The 22,955-nt window shown below is 42.1% G+C and overlaps 1 protein-coding gene across 1 annotated transcript; it reads right to left on the reverse strand.

Annotated features, from left to right (window-relative positions):
- Nucleotides 1-6,048: 6,048 nt before the first annotated feature.
- LOC111920191 (uncharacterized) lies at nt 6,049-6,756 on the reverse strand. Its single transcript, XM_023915790.1, has 2 exons — nt 6,459-6,756; nt 6,049-6,326 (listed from the first exon to the last, which is right to left on the reverse strand). Exons 1-2 carry the CDS (start codon nt 6,754-6,756, stop codon nt 6,049-6,051), a joined length of 576 nt encoding a protein of 191 aa, XP_023771558.1.
- Nucleotides 6,757-22,955: the final 16,199 nt, after the last annotated feature.

The following is a 22,955-nucleotide window of genomic DNA, read 5'->3' on the forward strand; positions in this document are numbered from 1 at the left end:
ACGAGCTGTGTGCCCCTTCCGTTTGCAGTTGTTGCATTGCATCTCCCTGCAAGGCCCCGGTGGTGGAAGTTGCATTTGTTGCACTTCGGAAGAGATCCAGCATAAGTTTTTGCTGGTAAGGGGTTCGCAGGGACAACGGGAGTCACTGTGGCAGCATTGATTGCCACAAGTTGTTGTCTCTTGGAAGATCCTTGCGAAGCCCCCCTTTTCCTCTTAGACCACCCTTTCTTGTTGTTGTCGGGGTTGGACTTTTGGGGTACAGGTGTAGGGATTGTTGGGTTCTGAGGTTTCCGGTGATCGATGAGAGATTGTGCCAGTTCCTTGGCGCTATCAAAGGTAATAGGCCTGGAAGCGATCACACTTGACTGGATCTGGGGCGACAGTCCCCAGATATACCTCTCTATCTGTTTGCTCTGGAGAGCAACCATGTCAGGGCATAAGTTTGCCAGATCACAGAACCTATTTGTGTAGGTCGTGATGTCGGATCCAACCATTTGAAGACCCCATAATTCTTGCTCGAGTTTTTGTATTTCACCTCGAGGACAATATTCTTTCATCAGCATGTCTTTCAACTTTTCCCAGCCGATGGAATAAGCCACCACCAAAGTTAGATAGTTAACATGGCTGTTCCACCATGTTAATGCTCTGTCAGAGAAGGTACAAGCTGCAAACTTGACCTTGTTGCCTTCTTGGCATCCGCAGATCTCGAAGACAGATTCCATCTTCACAATCCACTGCCTCAACACCATAACCCCACCAGTACCATTGAATCTGCGGGGTTTGGCGTTTGTGAAGTCCTTGTAGGTGCATTCCCGAGGGTGCCCATGACTTTAGCCGTGGTTCGAGGGTGGTGCACCTGTTCCTGATCCACTAGGGGCAGGAGCGTTGATTGCTGACATAGCAGCTGCAACTGCTGCTGTGAAAGCTGCCTGGAACATGTTGGCATCGAAAGGATTAGGTGGTTGAAGAGGTTCAGGTGGTGTTGGAGGTGGTGGTATCGGTGCTTCGTTGTTTGGGTTACATCTTGTACTTCTGCGTGCCGACATCTTTAACTGTACATTTAAAAGATGACGACATGGATAAGAATAAATGGTTAATGAATGTGTATCATGGACTAACTCCCCATAGTCCAACAACAGAATGAATAAAATGATTAAATGAAGATGACAGCATTTAGATAATGATTTCCATAAGATTAGATATCTGTCAATAATACTGGAATTACAGATGTAACAAGTTCGGGAAAAATTGCCTAGAAGTTGGCCTTACATCAACCAAGATGGAAAGTTTTGACAGAATTAAGACAAGATCAAGACCTAACAGGTCTAAGATTTATAAAGACAGGAAATTAGACCAAAGTTTTACATAAACTAGGTTATATCCAAAAGATGAGTTGACGAGATTCTATCGGCGACGAGAGCTGCTAGCATGAGTCCTCGATCCCGATAGTAGATGTTCAATGTCCCTTATACGCCTGTCCGACCTTGCTTGCTGAGCTCGAAGTTCTCTAACTTCAGCTTGGGTTTCAGCAAGTTCCCTCTGCAGATTTGCATTGCGGACCAGATTCCTTTCATGAGCAGACTCTAGTTGGCGAATGTGGACAATGTTAACACCAGAGTTGGCGTCAACTTCCAAGACTTGATTTATAGTCGCCTGAGCCATTATCGATTTCCGAGAAATCCTACGCACCATGATTGGTAGGACTCTATCAGCAGAACCTCCTTCAGTGAGGTTGTAGAAACTTCGGTCTCCATTGTAGGGAATGGGCTGACCCTGTTCATGACTCCAAGTAATCAAGTCAGTGGCCCACAGAGGTGTGGGTCCTTGAAATGCGGGACGGGGGTTCAGGTTTGGGTTTTGAGCATTTGGGGGTAGGTTGTTGACTTCTGGCTCCGAGTCAGAACTATCAGAAAAACCCTCAGCATGGTGATCATCCAAAGGGATTAGGTGATCATCTTCTGGTTCTGCCTCTAGCCAACCAGCATTGCCTTGGTTTGGGAAGTACGGATCTCCATGGTGAAATCCAGCCATTTTAATCTACGCGAGAAAAGGGATATAAGAAATAGCTAAAATAGACGAACTAACTAAGATAATTACAGTAAGATCAAATACCCCTATGGTATTTCTTTATGGTTGTGTTGGTAAGTTTTTAGACTTGTTGCCATATCACAACCATTCTTGGGCATATGCTAATCACTCCTTGGACCAGCATAGTTGATCAGGCTATGCCATTCCCAAGACTGACTATATATCCCTAGGCTTACTTGTGATATTCAACAATCGTAATACTTTTGTTCTTGTCATTGTGACACTGATTTTAGTATGAATGCAGGCACGTATACTTACTTAAATATTTTATTATTTAAAAGTATAAATCTGAGACAGAGTGTTTTAATCCCGATGTATTTATAGTTAGTATATCTTTTATGGGTTGATATACTATATTCACTATAAACAATGCTCTGATACCAATAATCTGTCACACCCCAAAACCACGAACGGCGGAAACGTTTAGGGGTGGAGGACGTCCTGTACAGTATCACAACAGTGTAATATAATAAACAAGCAACAACATCATCCATTGCATTATAAGTAAAGTTTTAATACATGTGTGTTCTTTCATTGTAGTAAGACAACAAAATATACAATCAAAATAAAAGACGCGACTTGTCTGCTCCGTCTTCTCAAAACCTGGCCATTGTACCTATCTACAGTTGACTTGAGAATACAAGTTATTTGAAAGAGAGTATCAGCTTTAAAGCTGGTAAATTCATAAGTAATTAAGTGTCATTGTCTTGCTTATGAAAATCTGTTATGAAGGCCATGTAAACCTGTAAATGAAAATGTTGATGTAAGTATGAAAACCCTAGAAAATCCCTTATTTTCTATCAGTTTGAGATGTAGTCTTCTACCAAGACCCGATTGTTTTGTTATCACAATGTAGTCTTCTACCAAGACCCGAATGTTTGGTAAGTAAAATGATAGTTTTTCCATTAATTGTTTAGTACTAAAGTACTTAGTCTAACTCATCGTTTATGTGAAAGTATCACAAAATAAAGTAAACAGGAAAATGTACTACTGTAAGTGTTGTCACTGGGTACTAGGACTAACACAACATCACATTAAGCGAAATATGTAACCTAATGAACATCCGAAGATTGTCCAGGTAAGTATATGTAAACATATTCATGTATTAGGTAAGCATCTGTGTATGTACTCATGTATCAGGTAATGTACTAGTATAGACTCATGAATGAACTGACTCTTGTGTGATTCCTTGTAATAGGAATAATGTTTGATATCTTCAAATTACCCCTATGATAATTTACTGAATGGTAATTAGTTGTTCAAGTAGGTTTATACACTCTTATTACTCAAGGTTGTGAGAAACTAAATGAAAGATGTAAACTATAACATCAATACATATATAAGAATATAAGTGTATATGCATAGTTTAGTTCAAGAATGTAAAAATGGTTTTGTAAGACATCTTATGGGTTTTGAACAATAATTAACAATGACTTGATGTCATTTTAATAAACATTTCAAAAGTAAAACATTTTATAACAAAGTATTCATAAGATTTAAAACCATTTCATGCATCACATTTTGTTGTATGTGAAATCTGTTAAATGACAAACACAGTTATAAAATACATATCAATGATTCAATAACATGTTTGTTTCTACTTGTATTCCCCCCCCCCCCCATTTAAGCATTTAAAATCATTTAAAACATTGATTAGGGGTATGAACTCACCTGTAGTTGGTGATTGGGATGAACTGAATGGTATAGGATTTGCTAGGTGTCAAGCGAGGACTTGCACACACATTATGATCTTAAAGAACATATAATCACACATATATGCACTCAATTAGTCTCAAATTACTAATTGAGAATGTTAAGACATCCTAGACATAATAAACACTTTATCTAAGTGTTTTAAGCCCTAAGGATTGCATCTAAGCTATTGTGGGACAAGGCACTTGTGTTTAGGGTTCCAAAGGACCCCATATATGAGTTTACTCCTCATATACCAACACACATGGAGTTTACGGTTGTAAAATCTTGAGTTTACGGCCGTAAACTCCCAACCATGGGTGTTTTGTGTGTTTTGAAGTTCTAAATGATTCCTAGAATTATTCCAACTTGGTGGTTCAATTCTTAAAAGGGTTTAAGGTCTAGAAACACTCCATTTAGGAGTTTACGGCCCCAAGGCCATTTTCCTTGGAGTTTACGGTTGTAAACTCCCTTGGGGTGTTGTTTTTGTTGTTTTCAAGCCTCATGCATATGTGGAATAATTTCTAGGCATGTGTTTAAAGCTAATGAGGACCCTAGGCACACTTTGGTGCCCTTGTTTGGTGTTTACGGCCTAGGAGCATTACCACGGCCGTAAACTCACTTCAAGAGGTGGTTTTGATGTGGTTTTGTCCTTCAATTAAGTGGGAAACAATTCCATGTAAAGTTCTAGGGCTTTAGGTGTCTTAAAAGCACCTTTTCTCCATTTCAATGGAGTTTACGGCCTAAGATACACTTGGACCGTAAACTCCCATGTGTTTGTGTTCTTTGATTGTTTTCTTGTCCTTTATACACCTACAATTGAGTCTAAGGTAGTAGCATAACACAAGGAACAATCTAGACTCGGTTTCGGGAGTTTACCGCCCAAGAACACCTTGGGGAGTAAACTCCTAAATCTAGTGATTTAGCCTTATAAATCATGTTATTAACACATATAAAGCTTTCTAACACTACTAGAAAGAGGTACTCACGATTTGGGATAAAAACACGAAGATCCGTGAGAGAGAAAATGGCTTTTCTCTAGTTAGAAATGTGAATAATGAATGAATTTGGTTCAGAATTCTATTTATAGTCCTGAGATATTTTTGGCAGAAAATATTTTTATTCCTGTAATGATCTCTAATATAATAGAGTGTTGGAATAACAGTGTTGCACAAAACCCTAGTGGACCCAGTCTCCTGATATTTCCTGAAGTGTAAACCCTGAATTACTCAAACTTACGCGAAAAGTCTGAAAATTTAATTGTGACTGCTATAACTTCTATTGAAGTGATATAGTTTGTACAAAATGGAAATTTCGGGTTGTCACAGATTTTATGTCAGAAACCCATAGGTACCTTGGCAGACACACAGGTGTCCGTTGAGTATTTCTTGAGAAGTTCCAAGATGTAGTTTTCTTGGTGAATGAAATTTCCTCTATTGGTTTGCTTAATTCGAATACCGAGGAAAAAAATCAATTCATAATTCATACTCATTTGAAATTGATTGGTCATTAACTTAGCAAAGTCAACAAACATTGATGAATCCGTAATGATATCATCAACGTATATTTGGACAAGCGTGAGATGTTTTCCATTTGACCTTATAAACATGGTAGGATCAAGAATACCTCTTTGAAAACCATAATGCTTAAGGAAGTCAGTGAGAGTCTTGTACCAAGTGCGAGGAGCTTGCTTGAGGCCATAAACAGCTTTCTGGAGTTTGTAGCAGTAGTTCAGATATTAGAGATTGATAAAACTGGGAGGCTGTTAGAGATACACTTTCGTATCTTGTTCACCATTTAGAAAAGCACTTTTGATGTCCATTTGGTAAACCTTAAATCCTTTGTGAGCAGCATAAGTGAGAAAGATTCCGATGGCTTCAAGATGGGCACAAGAGCAAAGGTCTCATCGTAGTTAAGCCCTTCGATCTATGTGAATCCTTTAGCCACCAATCTTGCTTTATTTCGAATGATAACTCCAACATCGTCTAGCCTGTTTCGGAACGCCCGTCTCGTACCTACAATGGGATGATCCTGAAGAGGAGGAATGAGAGTCCATACTTCATTTCTATCAAATTCTGTCAATTCTTCCTGCATGGCTGTAATCCAGTCAGCATGTTCTAGTGCTTCCTTGATGGATTTGGGTTCAACCATGGAGATAAATGTCGAGAAATGACATTCATTTTGAATACTTGTGGAAAAGCGAGTTTGTACACTGGCGCTTGGGTTTCCAATAACATTGTTTGGAGGATGATCCTTAGTCCAAATATCTTATCTCGGAAGCTCTTGTGCAGAAGAAGATCTAATATCAACAATAGGGTTGTGTTGCTCCCCCTGATCTTCTGAACCAGATATGTTGACATCGTCTTCAAGTGGGAAATCAAATAAATTTTCATCACCATCGTTGTTGATCAGATTAGAGTCAAATTCAGCAGCTTCATCTTGGAATCCATTCACATTTGATTCAAGGGAAGGTTGACCATCCTCCCCCTTAGCCTGTGAAGGTTGAAATGGTTTGGAATCAAATGGATGAAAGGTAGGTGTCGAACCTAAAACAATTTGAGAAATAGGAGTTGTAGAGGATGAAGTTTGTCTTGATCGAGATTCCGAATCAAGAGCTCTTTCCAAGGATTTGAAAAGGGTTTCAAAGTCAACTTAATGATCTTTTAGAGGGTTTAGACATTCTGATGGAGGAGCATCGGACTCCAAAATTTGAGTTGTAACACGGGTTAGGCTAGAGTTCCCAACGAAATTGTCATCAATGGTGACGTCAAAGCTTTCTTCTAAAACATGAGTATGTCGATTAAGATCTCGATAAGCCTTTGATTTTGCAAAGTAACGAAGAAAAATTGCTTCATCAGCTTTGGGTTGAAACATTGTAAGCTGATCACGGTTGTTTTTTATGAAGCATCGGCATCCAAAAACGTGAAGAAAGTAGATACTTGGCTTACGACCGTTCATGGCTTCGTACGGTGTCATGGTAAGGCGTCGATTGATAATACTCCTATTCAGAAAGAAGCATGCAGTTGAAACAAGTTCATCCCAAAGATAGAGTGGAACATTTGCAAAGTTAAGCATGGATTGAGCAGTTTCATCAAGGGTTCTGTTGCGTCATTCGACTATACCGTTCTGTTGCTGGGTGTATGGAGCATAGAAGTTGTGGTCAATACCTTTCTTGGTGAGGAAGTTCTCGATGGTGGCATTGGTGAACTCCGAACCATTATCACTTTGGATTCGCCTTACTGGAAGTTTGATGAGAATTTCAATTCCTTTGATAAAATTGATGAGTTCTAAGGTTGTTTCTGACTTGAGCCTTAGGAAGAACACCCATGTGAACCTCGTAAAATCATCCACAATCACAAGAATGTAGTTTTTCTGATGTAGACTCTCTACCGTTGAGGGTCCATACAGATCAATTTGAAAAAGTTCTAACGACTCCGAGATAGATTTTTCAATGATAACAGGATGTCCCTTATTTAATTGCTTCCCAGACTCGCATGCAACACATAAATGATTATTTTTGAACTTGGGGAGTGGCAAACCTTTTATCATCTCACTAGAAACAAGATCATTCATATATCTGAAATTCAGATGAGAAAGTCTTTTATGTCATAACCGACTGACGTCTGGAACAGGTTTTGAAAGTAAGCAGAGCTAGGGCTTTCCAATGATCATATTGATGTCAAGAGGATACATGTTCGTCTTGCGATTGGACTTGATTAAACATTGCTTCTGGTCTTCAGTCATGACATAGTTGTGTTTCTTATAGAATTCAAATCGTCGATTCGCATCAGTGAGTTGAGCCACACTGATCAGATTATGCTTTAAATCAACTACATATGTCATGTTTGAAATGGAGAAGTTTCCATTTGTAAGGATTCCAAAACCTTTGATATGAGAGTTGGAGTTGTTGCCATACGTCATGTAGCCAGCATTTAGTGAAAGTTAGAGATCTCGCAGAAAGTCCTTATGCCCCGTCATGTGCATGGAGCAAGCACTATCAATATACCATATTGTTTCTTTCTCCGAAGCACAGAGTGCCTGCAAAATTTGTGAGTTGTGGAGTTTTTAGGATTCGAGTTAGGTTTAGGGACAGGGACATGAGTTTTGGACTTTGGTTGTGCTTTTGAGGAACAATAGTTTTAGAGGGTTTATTAGGAGATTCTATTGGGAATAAACAAAAAGCCATGGTTCTTTCATCTATCCAATAATCATACTCAACGACATGTGGTTTCAGAAAAACTTTTTTGGGACCAGCAGCCTCCGGAGCAGTGGGAATTACTGTGTCATTCAGACTTGTAGTTTCAATTTTGAGATTTTTCACATTCCATACAAGATTTTGTTTTGATGATTTTTGTGAAACTGTTTTCTTAAAAATTCATTCTTTGTTTGATGATACACATGGTGTTGAAAGTTGTTGTGGTTTTAAAATCGTACCATCAGATTTGGCAATAAAAAAAGATGAAATAGTCCGAGGAGAGTTAGTTCTAACAAATTGAGTATCTACAATGGGCTTTTTGGAGGTGGGGATGACCACCTTCTTATGACCCAACTGACTGGGAGAATTAGATGGCCATTTGAAAATCTTGACTGGTATGAAGGTGTTGTGACTCCTAGTCAATGGAGTTGCAGTCCGAGATACACTCTTTTTGGAGTTATCAACAAATCTGGAATTTTGTCTTGACTTAATTTCTTTTTTGTGAGCATTTTTGGCTTCTACCTTAGGATCAACAACATCATTCCTATTTAACATGGGTTTTTTTGGTATTAAAAGAAGACTTGGAAGTTTTACCTACATAATGGTTGTTAAACACATGCTTAATTGGCACAAGATTAGTTTTGAAAATTACTTGTGAGTCAGAATCACATGAATGTGACAAACCATCAACCTCGTTGTCTAAAGATGCACAACCAAACTCAGAGGTATTAGGTTCAGTTGTCTTCGGAATGATTTCCTCAATAACACATTTGTTAGGAGGGCTGTGATTCGAAGTTTGAACAATAGTGTTTGGAATATTATAGTGGGATTCCGAGGTCCGATTCAGGTTTAGGTTTGTCAGAGGCGGAAGAGGCGTGGAATCCGGACACTTGATAACTATAGGCTGAAACTCAGGAACCAGTGATGCAAATTGGTCAGAAGTCTCAGGAAGGGGTGACTAAGGTGAGACAGGCGTATATGAATGTTTGTGGTTCGGAACGTCTTCCATAAAAGTTAGGTTTTGCAACTCCTTCAAGGGATGAGCAATAGGCTTCGGAAACTCGCTTCCAAGACCAGGAGCTTTTGACCAAGGATGAAGAAAAGTATGAGTCATCCGTTCATTTTCTTCAAGAATGTCAATGAAATTATGCAAAGCATATATTTTGGCATTGAGACGTTTGTTGTCAGAGATTAAAACATTTTTTTCAGAATAATTGATTTCATATTTGTCTTTAAGAATGATATATTCATCTTCTGACTTTACGAGCTCTCGTTCTAAAGATTCTATTTTCAACTGCTTATCCTCGAAACGTAACCTAAGATGCCTTAATTCACTCTCCATCTTCTCATTGGCTTCTATGATTGACTCATAGGCTTTGTAAATGATGTTTATATCTCATTGGATCTGGGTTACATAAGGCTTAAAAATAGATAAATCAAACTTATTGTCCATAATCATAAATTTTACCTGTTGAACAATGCTTCTACCAGGTGTATCGTTGGTAGCCATGTAGCAGTAGTTGGGGTCATCATCTTCATAATCTTCCTCTTTCCAGATGACATGTAGCCTTCAGCACATTCAGTTGTTTGTCTAGCCATAAGACATATATTCCTGCCAGTACACATGTCATCATCATCTCCAGAAGACCAATACCCTTCCACTTCTCTTGATACAATGGTAACAAAAGCCTTTTCACTCTCTACATCTCTTGAGCTCGACGTGCATAGTAAGTAGAGTCCTTAATCTTGGGTTTTTGTGGGACTTTAGCTAAGGAATCTTTGGCAAAATGGTTTTCATGACCACATTTGTGACATACTATCTTAGGTTTGTCTGACTTCGGAGTCTGTGAAAATTCTGAGGTGTGATTTGGTGTAAGAAGGTTAGATTTGTAAGCTGGTGGGTTTTCTGAAGGTTTGTTAAATGGTCCAGTATTATTTTGGTGAGGAGCATGAAAATGGTTGTGATATGGCTTGTTAAAAAGACGATTGTATTTCATGGAAAGAAAAGCAAACTCCTGATGGAAGCGGAGTTCAAAGTCCATTTCTTCAGGGTTGACGTCACCATTTAATTGATAGTTGTTGTTTGTAGGAATATGTAAGACTGGAGGTGAGGGTTGAACATTTTGGATATACGGAACAACAGTTGTGAATGGGTCTGAGATAGAGAGGTTCAGAATCCGAGGATCATAAGAACTAACAAGAGCTAGAGGACCTCTTGTGAGTTCTCATAGGGTTTATGCAACATTTGATTCATGACCTTGAACCTTATCGAACAATTGGTAGAGCTTCAGCTTTTTCATAGATCCATTACTCTAAAGACATGATTTCACATTTCCCCCATCCCTTTCTAAGGTTGTTAATGAACTTGAGGTTGTATTGAAATGGCATTCAGACTATCCCATGAGTTGTCATTGTGACAACCCAAAATTTATTCCGTCATTTTTAACCCCTTTTCCGTTAATAAGCCTCGTTTTATTTAACTGTTCGTTAAATTATGGACTGGCTAATTAATTTGGGACTTTTTAAATGACTATGTAAGGGTTGAAACAAATTAGAAACACCCTCATTAATCCCTTGGAAAATTTTAGTTTCAACGAACTCAAAATACGACCACTAAATCGGGTGTGACCAAAAGCCCCGTTCGACGGCAGTATCGGGTAGATTTCCACTGAGCCTCAACTCAAGCCCCTATATAAGGGAGAGTAAACTTCATTTCCAACCTTTTCAATCTCTCTCTACAACTTGTTTCCGAGCCAAAAACCGCCCGTTTCGAGCCCCAAACGAGTAAGCAATCTACCCTAAGTTGTTGTATAGCTTAGCTAACATGCAAATTCGTGTTTGAGACATCAAATAGGGGTAAATTCATGTGTTTATGGCCCAAGAACACTCTTGGACCGTGAACACCCCTAAGTGGGGTTTTTAAGCCCCAAAACCCCTCTGAACTACCCCTAAGGCTTAGATATGGCTAAATGACTTATGGGAACGGACTTAGAACACCTTAAACTTAACTTTTGGGGAGTAAACTTGAGTTTACTGCCCAAGAACATGCTTGGGACGTAAACTCATCTTCATGGGGATTAAACTCAAGATCAAGTGTTAGAAATTCCCTCAAGCACCTCCTATGGCCTTGAAAAATGCCTATAATTGGTCCATGGGCCGTAAACTCCCAAAAGGTGGCCAAATGATGCCCTAACACCCTCATTTGACTTGGATGAATGCATACAACTTTATTTCTTACTATTTAAGACCATAAAACACAAAAATAATATGCATTTAGGAGCTTATAGCCGTAAACTCCTTGTTTAGGGCTGTAAACTCCTCAAATGGTCCATTTAAAGCTTTAAACTCCTTCATATGCATTATATTTGGACCTAGCTTAATTCTTTGAGTGAGATAAGACCATTTAGCATCCTAGAACACCCTCACCATGAGTTTACAGCCGTAAACTCATGGGGGTATGGTCTTAGGGCCGTGAACTCTATAAAGAGTTTACTCTTGAAGAGTAAACTCCCTATCTAAGCCATACACACCCTTAAATGTTACCCGGGACACCCCTAGCACTTAATCAAAGTGTTTTCCACACTTTAGGATGCGTATACTTCTTTAATTAGTATTATATGTACTAATTGTATGAAAATATATGTTATCATATGTTAATAGGTCACTAAGTGTGTTCAAGTCTTTACTTGACACCGAGCACTAACCGACACCTTCGTTCGATCCACTTACAACAGGTGAGTTCATACCCATGAATTAACCTTTTTAAATGTTTTTAGATGTTTTTATGGGGGGGGAGTACAAGTTAAACATGCCACTTATCATATCAATCACATGTGATTGATAACCCACATGCACAAGGATTTATTACACTTTCAACCGTTTTACTAAGTATGATACCATAAATGGTTTTCTAAAATGTTTTTACTTGTTCAACTCTTACTTATATTGTTTTATCAAAGTTATGCTCAAAACTTGTTTATGAAAGGTTTCCAAAGGATTTCTAAAGGTTTTCAAACTTATTTTACAAAAGAATACCAAGTCGTGATTTTCTTAAGTATAAGTTTTTCCAAAGTTTTCATCAAGGTTTTCTTTCATGTTTTTGATACTCCTACTTTGTTAGATACTATAGCTTCGTTATACTTCCAATTAGTTAAATGCTATTACTTTATTAACGCTTCTACTTCGAGATACGCTTATACTTGTTTACGCTCCTACTTCGTGATACACTTTTACTTCGTGATACACTTTTACCTCGTGATACACTTTTACTTCGTGATACGCTCCTACTTATTCATGCTTTCACTTGTTAACGCTCCTACTTATTCATGCTTTCACTTATTAACACTCCTACTTATTCACGCTACCACTTATTAACGCTCCTACTTATTCACGCTTCCACTTATTAACGCTCCTGCTTATTTAATGCTACTACTTCACGAACCACTCCTACTTTATTAATGCTCCTACTTCGTAAACGCTCTTACTTCATGTACACTTTTACTTAGAGAAACGCTTCCACTTCATGAAACACTCCTACTTTGTTAACGCTTCTACTTAGTTAAATGTATGCCTATATGTGTATAGTTATATATAATAATGTTTAAAAGACTTAGGAAGGCTAGTTCGCCCTATTTCCTTTTCCTCGTTTGGATGTGGTCTGGTGGGATCGGATATCCATCCAAAGGTCGTTTACTGATTTATTATATATCATATATACACGTATAGACATGAAGGTTTACATCGGTCGGTTCAGTTATGAGTCTCTACTACTAGTCCAACACTTACATCAGAATTCACTATTTGGGATACATCTCCAGGACACGGCCTTCTCTGTTGTCTAGTTGGTAATCGGAGTCTCTTGTAGGGAGAGCGGGCATTGTGTGTATAGATCTATACGGGATTGACACCCCCGCACCCTGACTGCTAGTTACAGTCCATGGCCTACCAAGCCAAGGGGTGACAAATGTCATACTCACACTGACGCTTGTAGGGAGTTAAGTACTCTAGTGTCGATTAGTATGGTTACGAGTATCTCTATGTTACCTTATAATTCATGGTCTTAAGGTAATGATGTTTAACACTGTACGCTGGAAACACACTCTTAGAATTACACTGTTTTAGACCTTACTAGATGTATCTTTCATTTGATATTGTTTGGGGTCTGTATTCACTGTTTTAGACCTTACTAGCTGTATCTTTCATTTGATACTGTCTGGGGTCTGTATTCACTGTTTTAGACCTTGCAAGCTATATCTTTCATTTGATACCATCTAGCGTCTGTGTCTCCTTTTGTTAGACTGAGCCAGGCGTGTCGTTCATTCGATACTCTCCTGGAGTCTATGATTTCTTTTGCCTTAGTCAGCAGTCTTCACTGCTGAGGCATCTGTTATTTTCCCTAATATCCTCCTACTTTATTTAAAATCAAATACCGTGTTTTGATAATGATAGTGTTTAAGGGAAAATTACTCTTTACAACATAACTCTGTCCAGTCTTGGTAGAAGACTACTTTTAAATAGAAAATATATGATTTTCTAGAAAGGACTCTAATCCACTGTAGACTCTAAAACTACTACTTTTATAAAGTTATTTTGAACTTACACAAATGACACTAAATACTTATGAACTCACCAGCATTTATAAAAATGTTGATACTCGCTTTCAAAATAACTTGTATTCTGAGGTCAGCAATAGACAGGTACACTTCAGGAGCTTCTGGTGAAGACAGTTTAGTACCAGGCTGCACCTATATTATTACTTGTATTACTTTGATGATTCTATGACATGTAACTTATGTAAAACTATTACTATTAATGCAATGGTTGTTGTACTTTGATTACTATATTGCATATGGTGTGATACTTGACATGACGTCATCCACCCCAGAACGTTTCTGCCGTTCCGGTTTTGGGGTGTGACAGATTGGTATCAGAGCATTGTTTATAATGAACTAAGTATATCAATTCATAAAAGATATACAGCCTATAAATACAAGGGGATAAAACACTCTGACCAAGAACTACACTTTAAAATATAACCACATTTTACCAAAGTATAAGAACATCCAAAATCTAAACACTCGAACACAAGTATCACAAGATGAACAAGAATAAAAGTCTTCGGATGTTGAGCATTACCGTCAAACCTGGGCAGTTATGTAATCGTAAGCTGGAATAAATGTAACCTGATCAACTACATTTATTCGAGATGCGATGAACGTGTGCTTGGGAGTGATAGTGGTGTTGCAACAGGTCTGAAACTTACCAACTAGGAATGCTAGAGTCAAACATAAAGTTTAAAATACTATGGGAGTGTTTTGGAATACTAAAAGACTCACATTAATCCCAGAATCATATTCAGAAGTTAAGAAACAAACAAGCAATTAAAATACCATAGGGGTACTTTAGGATCCATAGATAACCTTGTGTGAAGAACTAAAAAGATCCTTATTGATATACCTACAATTACAGAGGGTATACTCCCAAGGTTATATATAATAAGGATCCTATAGGCTCGGAATGTGTGGTTTCGTTCTACTTCCTTTTCCTCGTTGGGATGTGGACATAGATTAGTATTACATATTCGAAGGACTATCGGATCTAAGCGATATATGATTTGTATACCCTATGTAATCGTAGCAGGACTCGATATGGATCACCCAGTGAAATGTTAATAATCTCTTAGGATTCTTTAGACATTTCCATTCTCGCACGAACCCTGTAGAAAACCCTATCCACTTCAGTACTTGGCAGAAGAGTTGATTCAGACCCAGAAGAGGTTCATTGAGAAGATTTCTAGTTTGGAAATAAATGAACTAGGTCGAGACTATTGAAACCACCAAGTGCATATATCTTTTTAGGGACATCGGTGGGAAAATTCACCTGAACTTCCAAGAATTCCAGTCATCCATCATGAATTGATGACACCCAGAGTCGGATTCGGCAGTAAGGCGGAATAGAAATTCGATATGTCTTCACAAGAAAAGGACCCTAGGAACTACCCGAAGGAAACCAACGTCGGTAACACGAGGTAGACAGAGGGAGCCAGTACATGGAACCCGAGAAGTGTCTTTTCCTCATGTTCGTCACAATAATACACCCATAAAATAATACAATTTAGTGAGTTAGGGATTACACTACTCACGCTATGTGTTAGGTAAATCGCCTTTTCCTATTGCCAGTAACACGATTAGAGCGGATCCCCACACCTCTATTGAGAGTGTTTAGCCATAAGTCTTCATGAGCCTTTCTTCCCACAATCTTCGTTCCGAACGGTTCTCAAATCTTTCCAAGCCGGAAAGTGAACCTTTCCCAGTATAAAGGCAACTTAGTAGGAACGACTCCCATCTTATGGTTTTTTTTTTCTGATACTCATACTCCTACCTTGAATACCAGGACTACATCATAGGGATGTAGGTCGACACTCAGACAACCAATATCAGAGGCACAGGAAAATTTATGCCTAACATAGTAAGGATAGATATGTCCAGGGTTAACCATCGTCTCTCATCCGCTTGAGTTCCTTTCCGTATAGGAAAAACCATGCCTCCATAGAAGCGTAACCCATCCACTGACAAGAAACCGACTCTCCTACTCGATGAGGCTACGTTCCAAGCTGCAGTCTCGGTAGCCGTTGCAGCTGTCATGGCTTAGATAATTGCTAACAATGCCAATGTTAGCAAGAGCCCTATCGGGAATTCCGATCCTAGTAGTGGACAGCAGCAACCAACCTCTGTGTACCCAGCCATCCAAGAACCTCAGCCAACTCCACTGAAGAGAAAGTTTAAGAACGAGGAGGGAGGTACCTCGGCTCAAGGACCTTTTGAAGGTTAACGAGCTGAGACAGTCAATACCCCAGCCAACCCTTCCATGCCGACCTCAAGAAGACCATACCTAGGAAGCCTTCCCCATTGCAGCAAGTGTAACTACCACCATCATGGTGTATGTCGGGAACTCTTGTGCTAGGTGTAACATGAAGGGGCATACTGCTCGCGTCTGCAGAACCCCGGTGTAACGATCGAAAAATACAACCAATTTTAAATTTTTCAAAAACAACTCGATTCCATTAAATCTTTATAAAAAGGTTTTCAATATAAAACATTTAACGTATTCCCAGAATCACTTTACTACAAAATCATGACGAGCGGTACGATCACGCCTTCGCCTTGCCATAGTCTCCTGAAGAACCTGAAAAACATAAAACCACAACTGTAAGCCCGAAAGCTTAGTGAGATATCCCCAAAATACCAACCACATATACCATACACGCATAACATGCCATAACATATCCGATCACAGAACAGCCATGCACTTCGGGTCTACTGTGTGACTAGTCCGCCGCACCGGCCTACAGTCAACCTGGTCCACCCTCTGAGTCTAGCCATAAACCTTGAGTCTATAGTGTGATTGGTCCGCCCGCACCAGGCCTTCAATCCACCTGGTCCACTCTCCGAATCTAACCACATATATCGAGTCTACAGTGTGATTTGGCCGCCCGCACCGGGCCTTCAATCCACCTGGTCCACTCTCTGAGTCTACAGTATGACTGGTCCGCCCACACCGGGCCTTCAGTCGGCCTGGTCCACTCTCCGAGCCTCGGCACGTCTGGTCCGCCCTCTTAGACTCGCCGAGTCTAAGGCTATCTTCAACCTACTCGCCGAGTTGTTCATACAACTCGCCGAGTTCCAGGCCATCTTCATCCAACTCGCCGAGTTGTTCTTCCAACTCGTCGAGTTCCATCCTATCTTCAAGCAACTCGTCGAGTCCACCCATGTGACTCGCCGAGTACCACCGGTCTGAATCCATACAGAAGCATCCCAGGCCATGCAATTGATCCAAAACATAGATCTAGCCTCCCACAACCCATCCATCACGTAAAGTGGCAAACTTTACGAGAATCCAAAGAGATCTATGCATTTTGCACATTAGGGATAGGGTTTGGGACATGATAGCTTCACCCAACACTCAACACAGGGACTTAATGCACATTTGGACCATCACCACTCCAGATCTGAGGTAGCAACCCCAGATCTAACTTCCAAACTCCAAAACATACCAAGATAAGCTCCCCACAAACCCCATAATGATGAATCCAAAAAGTAACAGCCCAAGGACGAGATATTACCTCAAAAGAACGCCCCAACTGCAATGGAACTCGAATCCAAGCAAAGCCCCTTGCTCCAAGCCTCCTACCCTTCAAGATTTCCTCAACAATTGCTTCTCCAAGCTCCCAAATGCAACTTGATCCACTCACATACGAAGGTTAGGGTTTCTGGACTTGAGGATGAGTAAAGAGGTTGGGGGAATGGATGTTATGTTCTTTATATAGGGCTCAACCCCGAGAATTAGGGTTTTCTCCAATCAGCGTCTACTCGCCGAGTCCATCTTACTGACTCGCCGAGTCGGCTACTTAACACGCGACCAAGTCGCGACTCTACTCACCGAGTCCACCCATGGACTCGCCGAGTCGCTCTTTCCCAATTTACTCTTTTAGCCCTTCAACTCTACTCCTGATATTTCGGGATGTTACAATTCTCCCCCACTTAAATTAGGCTTTGTCCTCGAAGCCTACGGCAACTCAACTCCAAAATACTCCCACGACGCGCCACCTGGCCCTAACCGGACCAGGTTCCTCAAGGCATAACCATCGAAACTCGAACTCATTTCCTCTTTCCTTGCGGTGTCCTGACCACTGTCTCAAACCGGGCACCGGCTGTACCCGCTGATAATCACACTCAACAATCGAGAATTACCCAAGATGCATCACTGCACCAAATCACAACCATCACTCGACCCATATGAGCTAGAAAACCATGAACCATCGTATCCCTGATCCGAATCCCACTCTATCCATTCCATGCTGATGGAAAGACCCATTCTTCAATCTCAGAGCAACTCCCACGAGTTCTCCTCTTGCAATCACATACACATGCTGAACTAGCTCTAGAACCCTCAGGTTGGGAAAACCCGATACACTGATGATATCCTCAAACATCCCCCAGGATGAACCACTAATACATACCCAATTCCCTGATCAGAATCACACTGAGAGCCCAAGACTCTCTCCCTGCATCCCTTCCGAGCCTCTTGGCTCTACACCTGCGGAATTCCTTCCGCGACCTCAGCAGACATCCCAAACCGGAGGTGCTTCTATTCCACTGTCGTAAACATGCTGCTCAATAACCATACTCAAATTACTTTAATCATAACTCTGCTCTGACGTTTTCACTTCCGTGAACTTGCACTCCCTCTCGGAGTTACACACCTCTCTCTTTTCCTTTACCAAGGAATCCACTTGGCCACACTGCCACTCCGACAAGTGCCACGGTGCTTGCCCAACGCTACACCACCCTTTTATAGTGTATCCGCTATCCATCCAACACACATACTCTGCCTCTAATCGTAGGGAATCTCAAGCCCGTGCACTATCTCAACTACTCAAGATTAATACCCGGGGCCAGACCTTCTAACGCAATCGCACTGCAACATACACAATCCATATCCTCGAACCGATCCAACAATACCTGCAGAGTCTTCAGCATGACTGGACCGCCTCACCAGGCCTTCAGCCAATCTGAACCACTCTCAGAACCTTCAGCCAATCTGGACCGCTCTCAGTGCCTTCAGGTAGGCTGGACCGTTCTCCGAGCCCTCGGCCTGACTGGTACGCCTACCGGCCTTCAGTCTATCCGGACCGCTCAACTAGCATTCATCATTCCGAGCTATCTCTCCCGGAAATCCTCCCATGCATACTGTTCTAGCCCTTTAAGGGTTCCGAACTCTGTCTCAATCGCACATGCTCGATCTCGGCCTGCTCCCAGGCCCTCCACAATCGAATGCCCTAGGTCTGTATTCCGCCCCGCATGCCTGACACTTGCTCCTACTAGCCTACATTCTGGACTGACGGAACACTGCTGAATCCCAACAGCTAAGCACCCTCAAATACTCATCGATCTCTCGGAGAATTTTCCAATTCTCCCCCACTTGTAGCACTGATTAACAACCACCGGTTTCCATCACCGACCTCCCAGAACAACTCTGCACAAAACCAACACTTACACGCGGACTGATTTACACAGGCATAAACAACCTTGACAAGATCCCACATCAACAATGATAACCCGCTCGAAAGAAATTCAACCTGCATCTAACCACTCCTCAGAAAGCAGATGCTACCCGGCCTTCAACCCAATGCCAGGTTTCCACTAATAACCCTCATGGATGATAACCAACGAAATTCCCAAAACAATAACCCATAACCAACCCAAAACTCTCAAAACGATGAATACCGCATCGAAAACCACACAAAGATACCAGCACATAAACAAAACACCACAATAATCACAAGATAACAAGATATCAAGAAAGAAACATACCCGCAGCTGCATCTGGCACTGCTCTGACCTCCTCTGCCGCAAGCTGATAAGCACAACCCTGAGCCCTTGGGGGCTCCGCTCCACCCTGACCTCCACCCGTGATCCTCAAAGTGGCCGGTGCTGGAGCCTGCACTGGTCCTGCAGCAAGCTGTGGAAAGTTGACCCTCAAATGTCTAATCTGATGACAATGATAACAAATCCTCAAATCCCGAACCGGCGCTGACTTCCGACAATCCCTCGCATAGTGCCCCTCCTTTCCGGACTTCCGGCATGGACCACCGGACCTACAAACTCCGGTGTGACCCCTCCCACACTTCCCACAAGTGTGGCTTCTCAGATCCCCCAATCTAACATCAACGGTCTTGGACCGTTTCGGCACCGGCTGCGACTGCACCGGAGCCTGCCTCAGCTCACACAATTGCAACTCAATCTCTAACTCACGCCGCCTAGCGGCCTCCTACAACTCCAACAAGGTCTCGCACCTCTGGGTAGACACAAACTGTCTGATATCCTTCTTGAGCATGCTCAGATATCGAGACATCTGATCCTACTCCGAAGCGAACTCTGGGCAAAACATCGCCCTCTCAGTGAACATCCTGGTGATCTCAGTCACCGACTCCGAACCCTGCTTCAGCTCAAGGAACTCCTGAGCCAATCTCTCCCTCTCAACTTGCGGAACATAATGAGTGCTGAACATCTCCCTGAACTGATCCCATGAAACCGCAGCCCTCTGCGCATCCGAATATGACCCCGTGGTCAATCTCCACCAATCCTTCGCCCCGAGCCTCAACAGGTTCAGAGCACACCTCACCCTCTGATCAACAGGGCATGAACACGTGAAGAAACACCCCTCCACGTCCGATAAGCACCTCATAGCAACAATCGGGTCCTGAACTCCATCAAAGGTGGGAGGCTTCGTATTGTCGAAGTCCCGATACTGAAAGCCCCGACCAGCTCCTCCCCCTGCCGCTGCTACAGCTGTTGTAGCCATCGCGGCAGCCGTCTCTGTGAGAGCTACATAGCGCTCATCAAAATACTCAACCATGGCGGTCTTGATTGACCCAAACAGCTCCGGCAACTCAGCCCGGAACAACTCTGCAATCTCCTCACGCAGGATCTCACGAATCCTAGCATCCAACTCGCACATACTCATCTGACCGATAACCTCGGGCGGTACTGACCCGCCCGGAACTCCCTCTCCTGCTCCCGATCCTGATCCGGATCCACTCTCATCATGCCTCGGAATCTCCATACTGAAAAACACCACACAAAATCTCAGACTCTTCCCACTATCCTGGGATCCAACTCTCTCAACCCAACCCTAGAGATCATGGTTTCCCTGATACGCGTATGGGTCATGTGCTTTCAGTAGTACGGGCCCATACTACCTTCCACACCTACCCATATTTGTATGAAGTACTACCACAACACCCTAGTGAAAACATGCATAATAACTCTCAACCCTCACCACTAGAGGAACTCTGAAAATCTCCCACAAGGAAACCCTAGGCTACAGGCATCACAAATCAGGCAACATTATCATGAAATCCTGAAGATCTCTAGCCTAACACTAGCATGCTGTTCTATCAAAGCTCAAAAACAAATAACATGCATGGTATTTTGGGGTTACTTACTGGCTCCGGCTAATCGTACCTCCACGTCCTCCTTTACTCATTTTGAAAACCATTTTAAATACTCTTTTGAAAACTCTCCTTGATTTGAGACTGGAGTCACACGAGTGTTTCTCCAATTCACTCAAACCAAGGCTCTGATACCAACTTGTAACGATCGAAAAATACAACCAATTTTAAATTTTTCAAAAACAACTCGATTCCATTAAATCTTTATAAAAAAGGTTTTCAATACAAAACATTTAACGTATTCCCAGAATCACATTACTACAAAATCATGAGGAGTGGTACGATCACGCCTTCGCCTTGCCGCGGTCTCCTGAAGAACCTGAAAAACATAAAACCACAACTGTAAGCCCGAAAGCTTAGTGAGATATCCCCAAAATACCAACCACATATACCATACACGCATAACATGCCATAACATATCCGATCACAGAACAGCCATGCACTTCGGGTCTACTATGTGACTGGTCCGCCGCACCGGCCTACAGTCCACCTGGTCCACCCTCTGAGTCTAGCTATAAACCTCGAGTCTATAGTGTGATTGGACCGCCCGCACCGGGCCTTCAATCCACCTAGTCCACTCTCTGAATCTAACCACATACATCGAGTCTGCAGTGTGATTGGGCCGCCCGCACCGGGCCTTCAGTCCACCTGGTCCACTCTCTGAGTCTACAGTATGACTGGTCCGCCCACACCGGGCCTTCAGTCGGCCTAGTCCACTCTCCGAGCCTCGGCATGTCTGGTCCGCCCTCTTGGGGCCTACAGCCTATCCGGACCGCTCGTTGGGCCTTCGGGACAACCGGTCCGCCCTGGGTATCTTGGCCTACAGCACAAAGCAGGACAGGCCTCAACCCAACTCCAGTCCAAACAACCATGTGCACATATACATACAATCATATAGCAATTCACAGTCAACAAGCAGATCAAACAGATCACATAACATATCATCATCCTAACCAGGATACCGACCTAACAGGTCACTAGCATAGCATCACCCTATCTCTCAGGATACCGATCTCAATCAGGTCTCTAACATATACCATCCTAGCTATCAGGATGCAAACATATCAAAGCAACAACGTAACAACAACTACCCGGATCTCAATCCGATAAGGGCCGGCCTTGGTGCCATAGACCCTGTTGATATAGTGAGGATAACTCACCTCGAAACTGCCGGCTGAAAGGATAAGATCACGCTGCTCCAAACTCTAACACGAACTCGTCCACTGAACACCAAAACACTCAACTCAAAACAATAACCAACAATTACCAAAATGCCCCTGGAAACCACTGGTCAACCTTTGGTCAAAGACAAGGTCAAAGTCAACCCCTGACTGACTCTACTCGCCGAGTCAACCCGATGACTCGCCGAGTCCCCATACTCAGAACTTCCCTCAATCCGCGACCTAACTCGCCGAGTCACCCCGAGCCTCATCGAGTCCAACAACTCTGAGTCCACTCGCCCACAACTTACCGAGTCATCCCTTGACTCGCCGATTCTCGACTCAACCAGAAAATATTGGGACTCTTCGACAAGACTCGCCGAGTCTAAGGCTATCTTCAACCTACTCGTCGAGTTGTTCATACAACTCGCCGAGTTCCAGGCCATCTTCATCTAACTCGCCGAGTTGTTCTTCCAACTCGTCGAGTTCCATCCTATCTTCAAGCAACTCGTCGAGTCCACCCATGTGACTCGCCGAGTACCACTGGTCTGAATCCATACAGAAGCATCCCACGCCATGCAATTGATCCAAAACATAGATCTAGCCTCCTACAACCCATCCATCACGTAAAGCGGCAAACTTTACGTGAATCCAAAGAGATCTATGCATTTTGCACATTAGGGATAGGGTTTGGGACATGATAGCTTCACCCAACACTCAACACAGGGACTTAATGCACATTTGGACCATCACCACTCTAGATCTGAGGTAGCAACCCCAGATCTAACTTCCAAACTCCAAAACATAC

The sequence above is a fragment of the Lactuca sativa genome, chromosome 2 (genome assembly GCF_002870075.4).
Source record: "Lactuca sativa cultivar Salinas chromosome 2, Lsat_Salinas_v11, whole genome shotgun sequence".
NCBI lineage: Eukaryota > Viridiplantae > Streptophyta > Magnoliopsida > Asterales > Asteraceae > Lactuca > Lactuca sativa.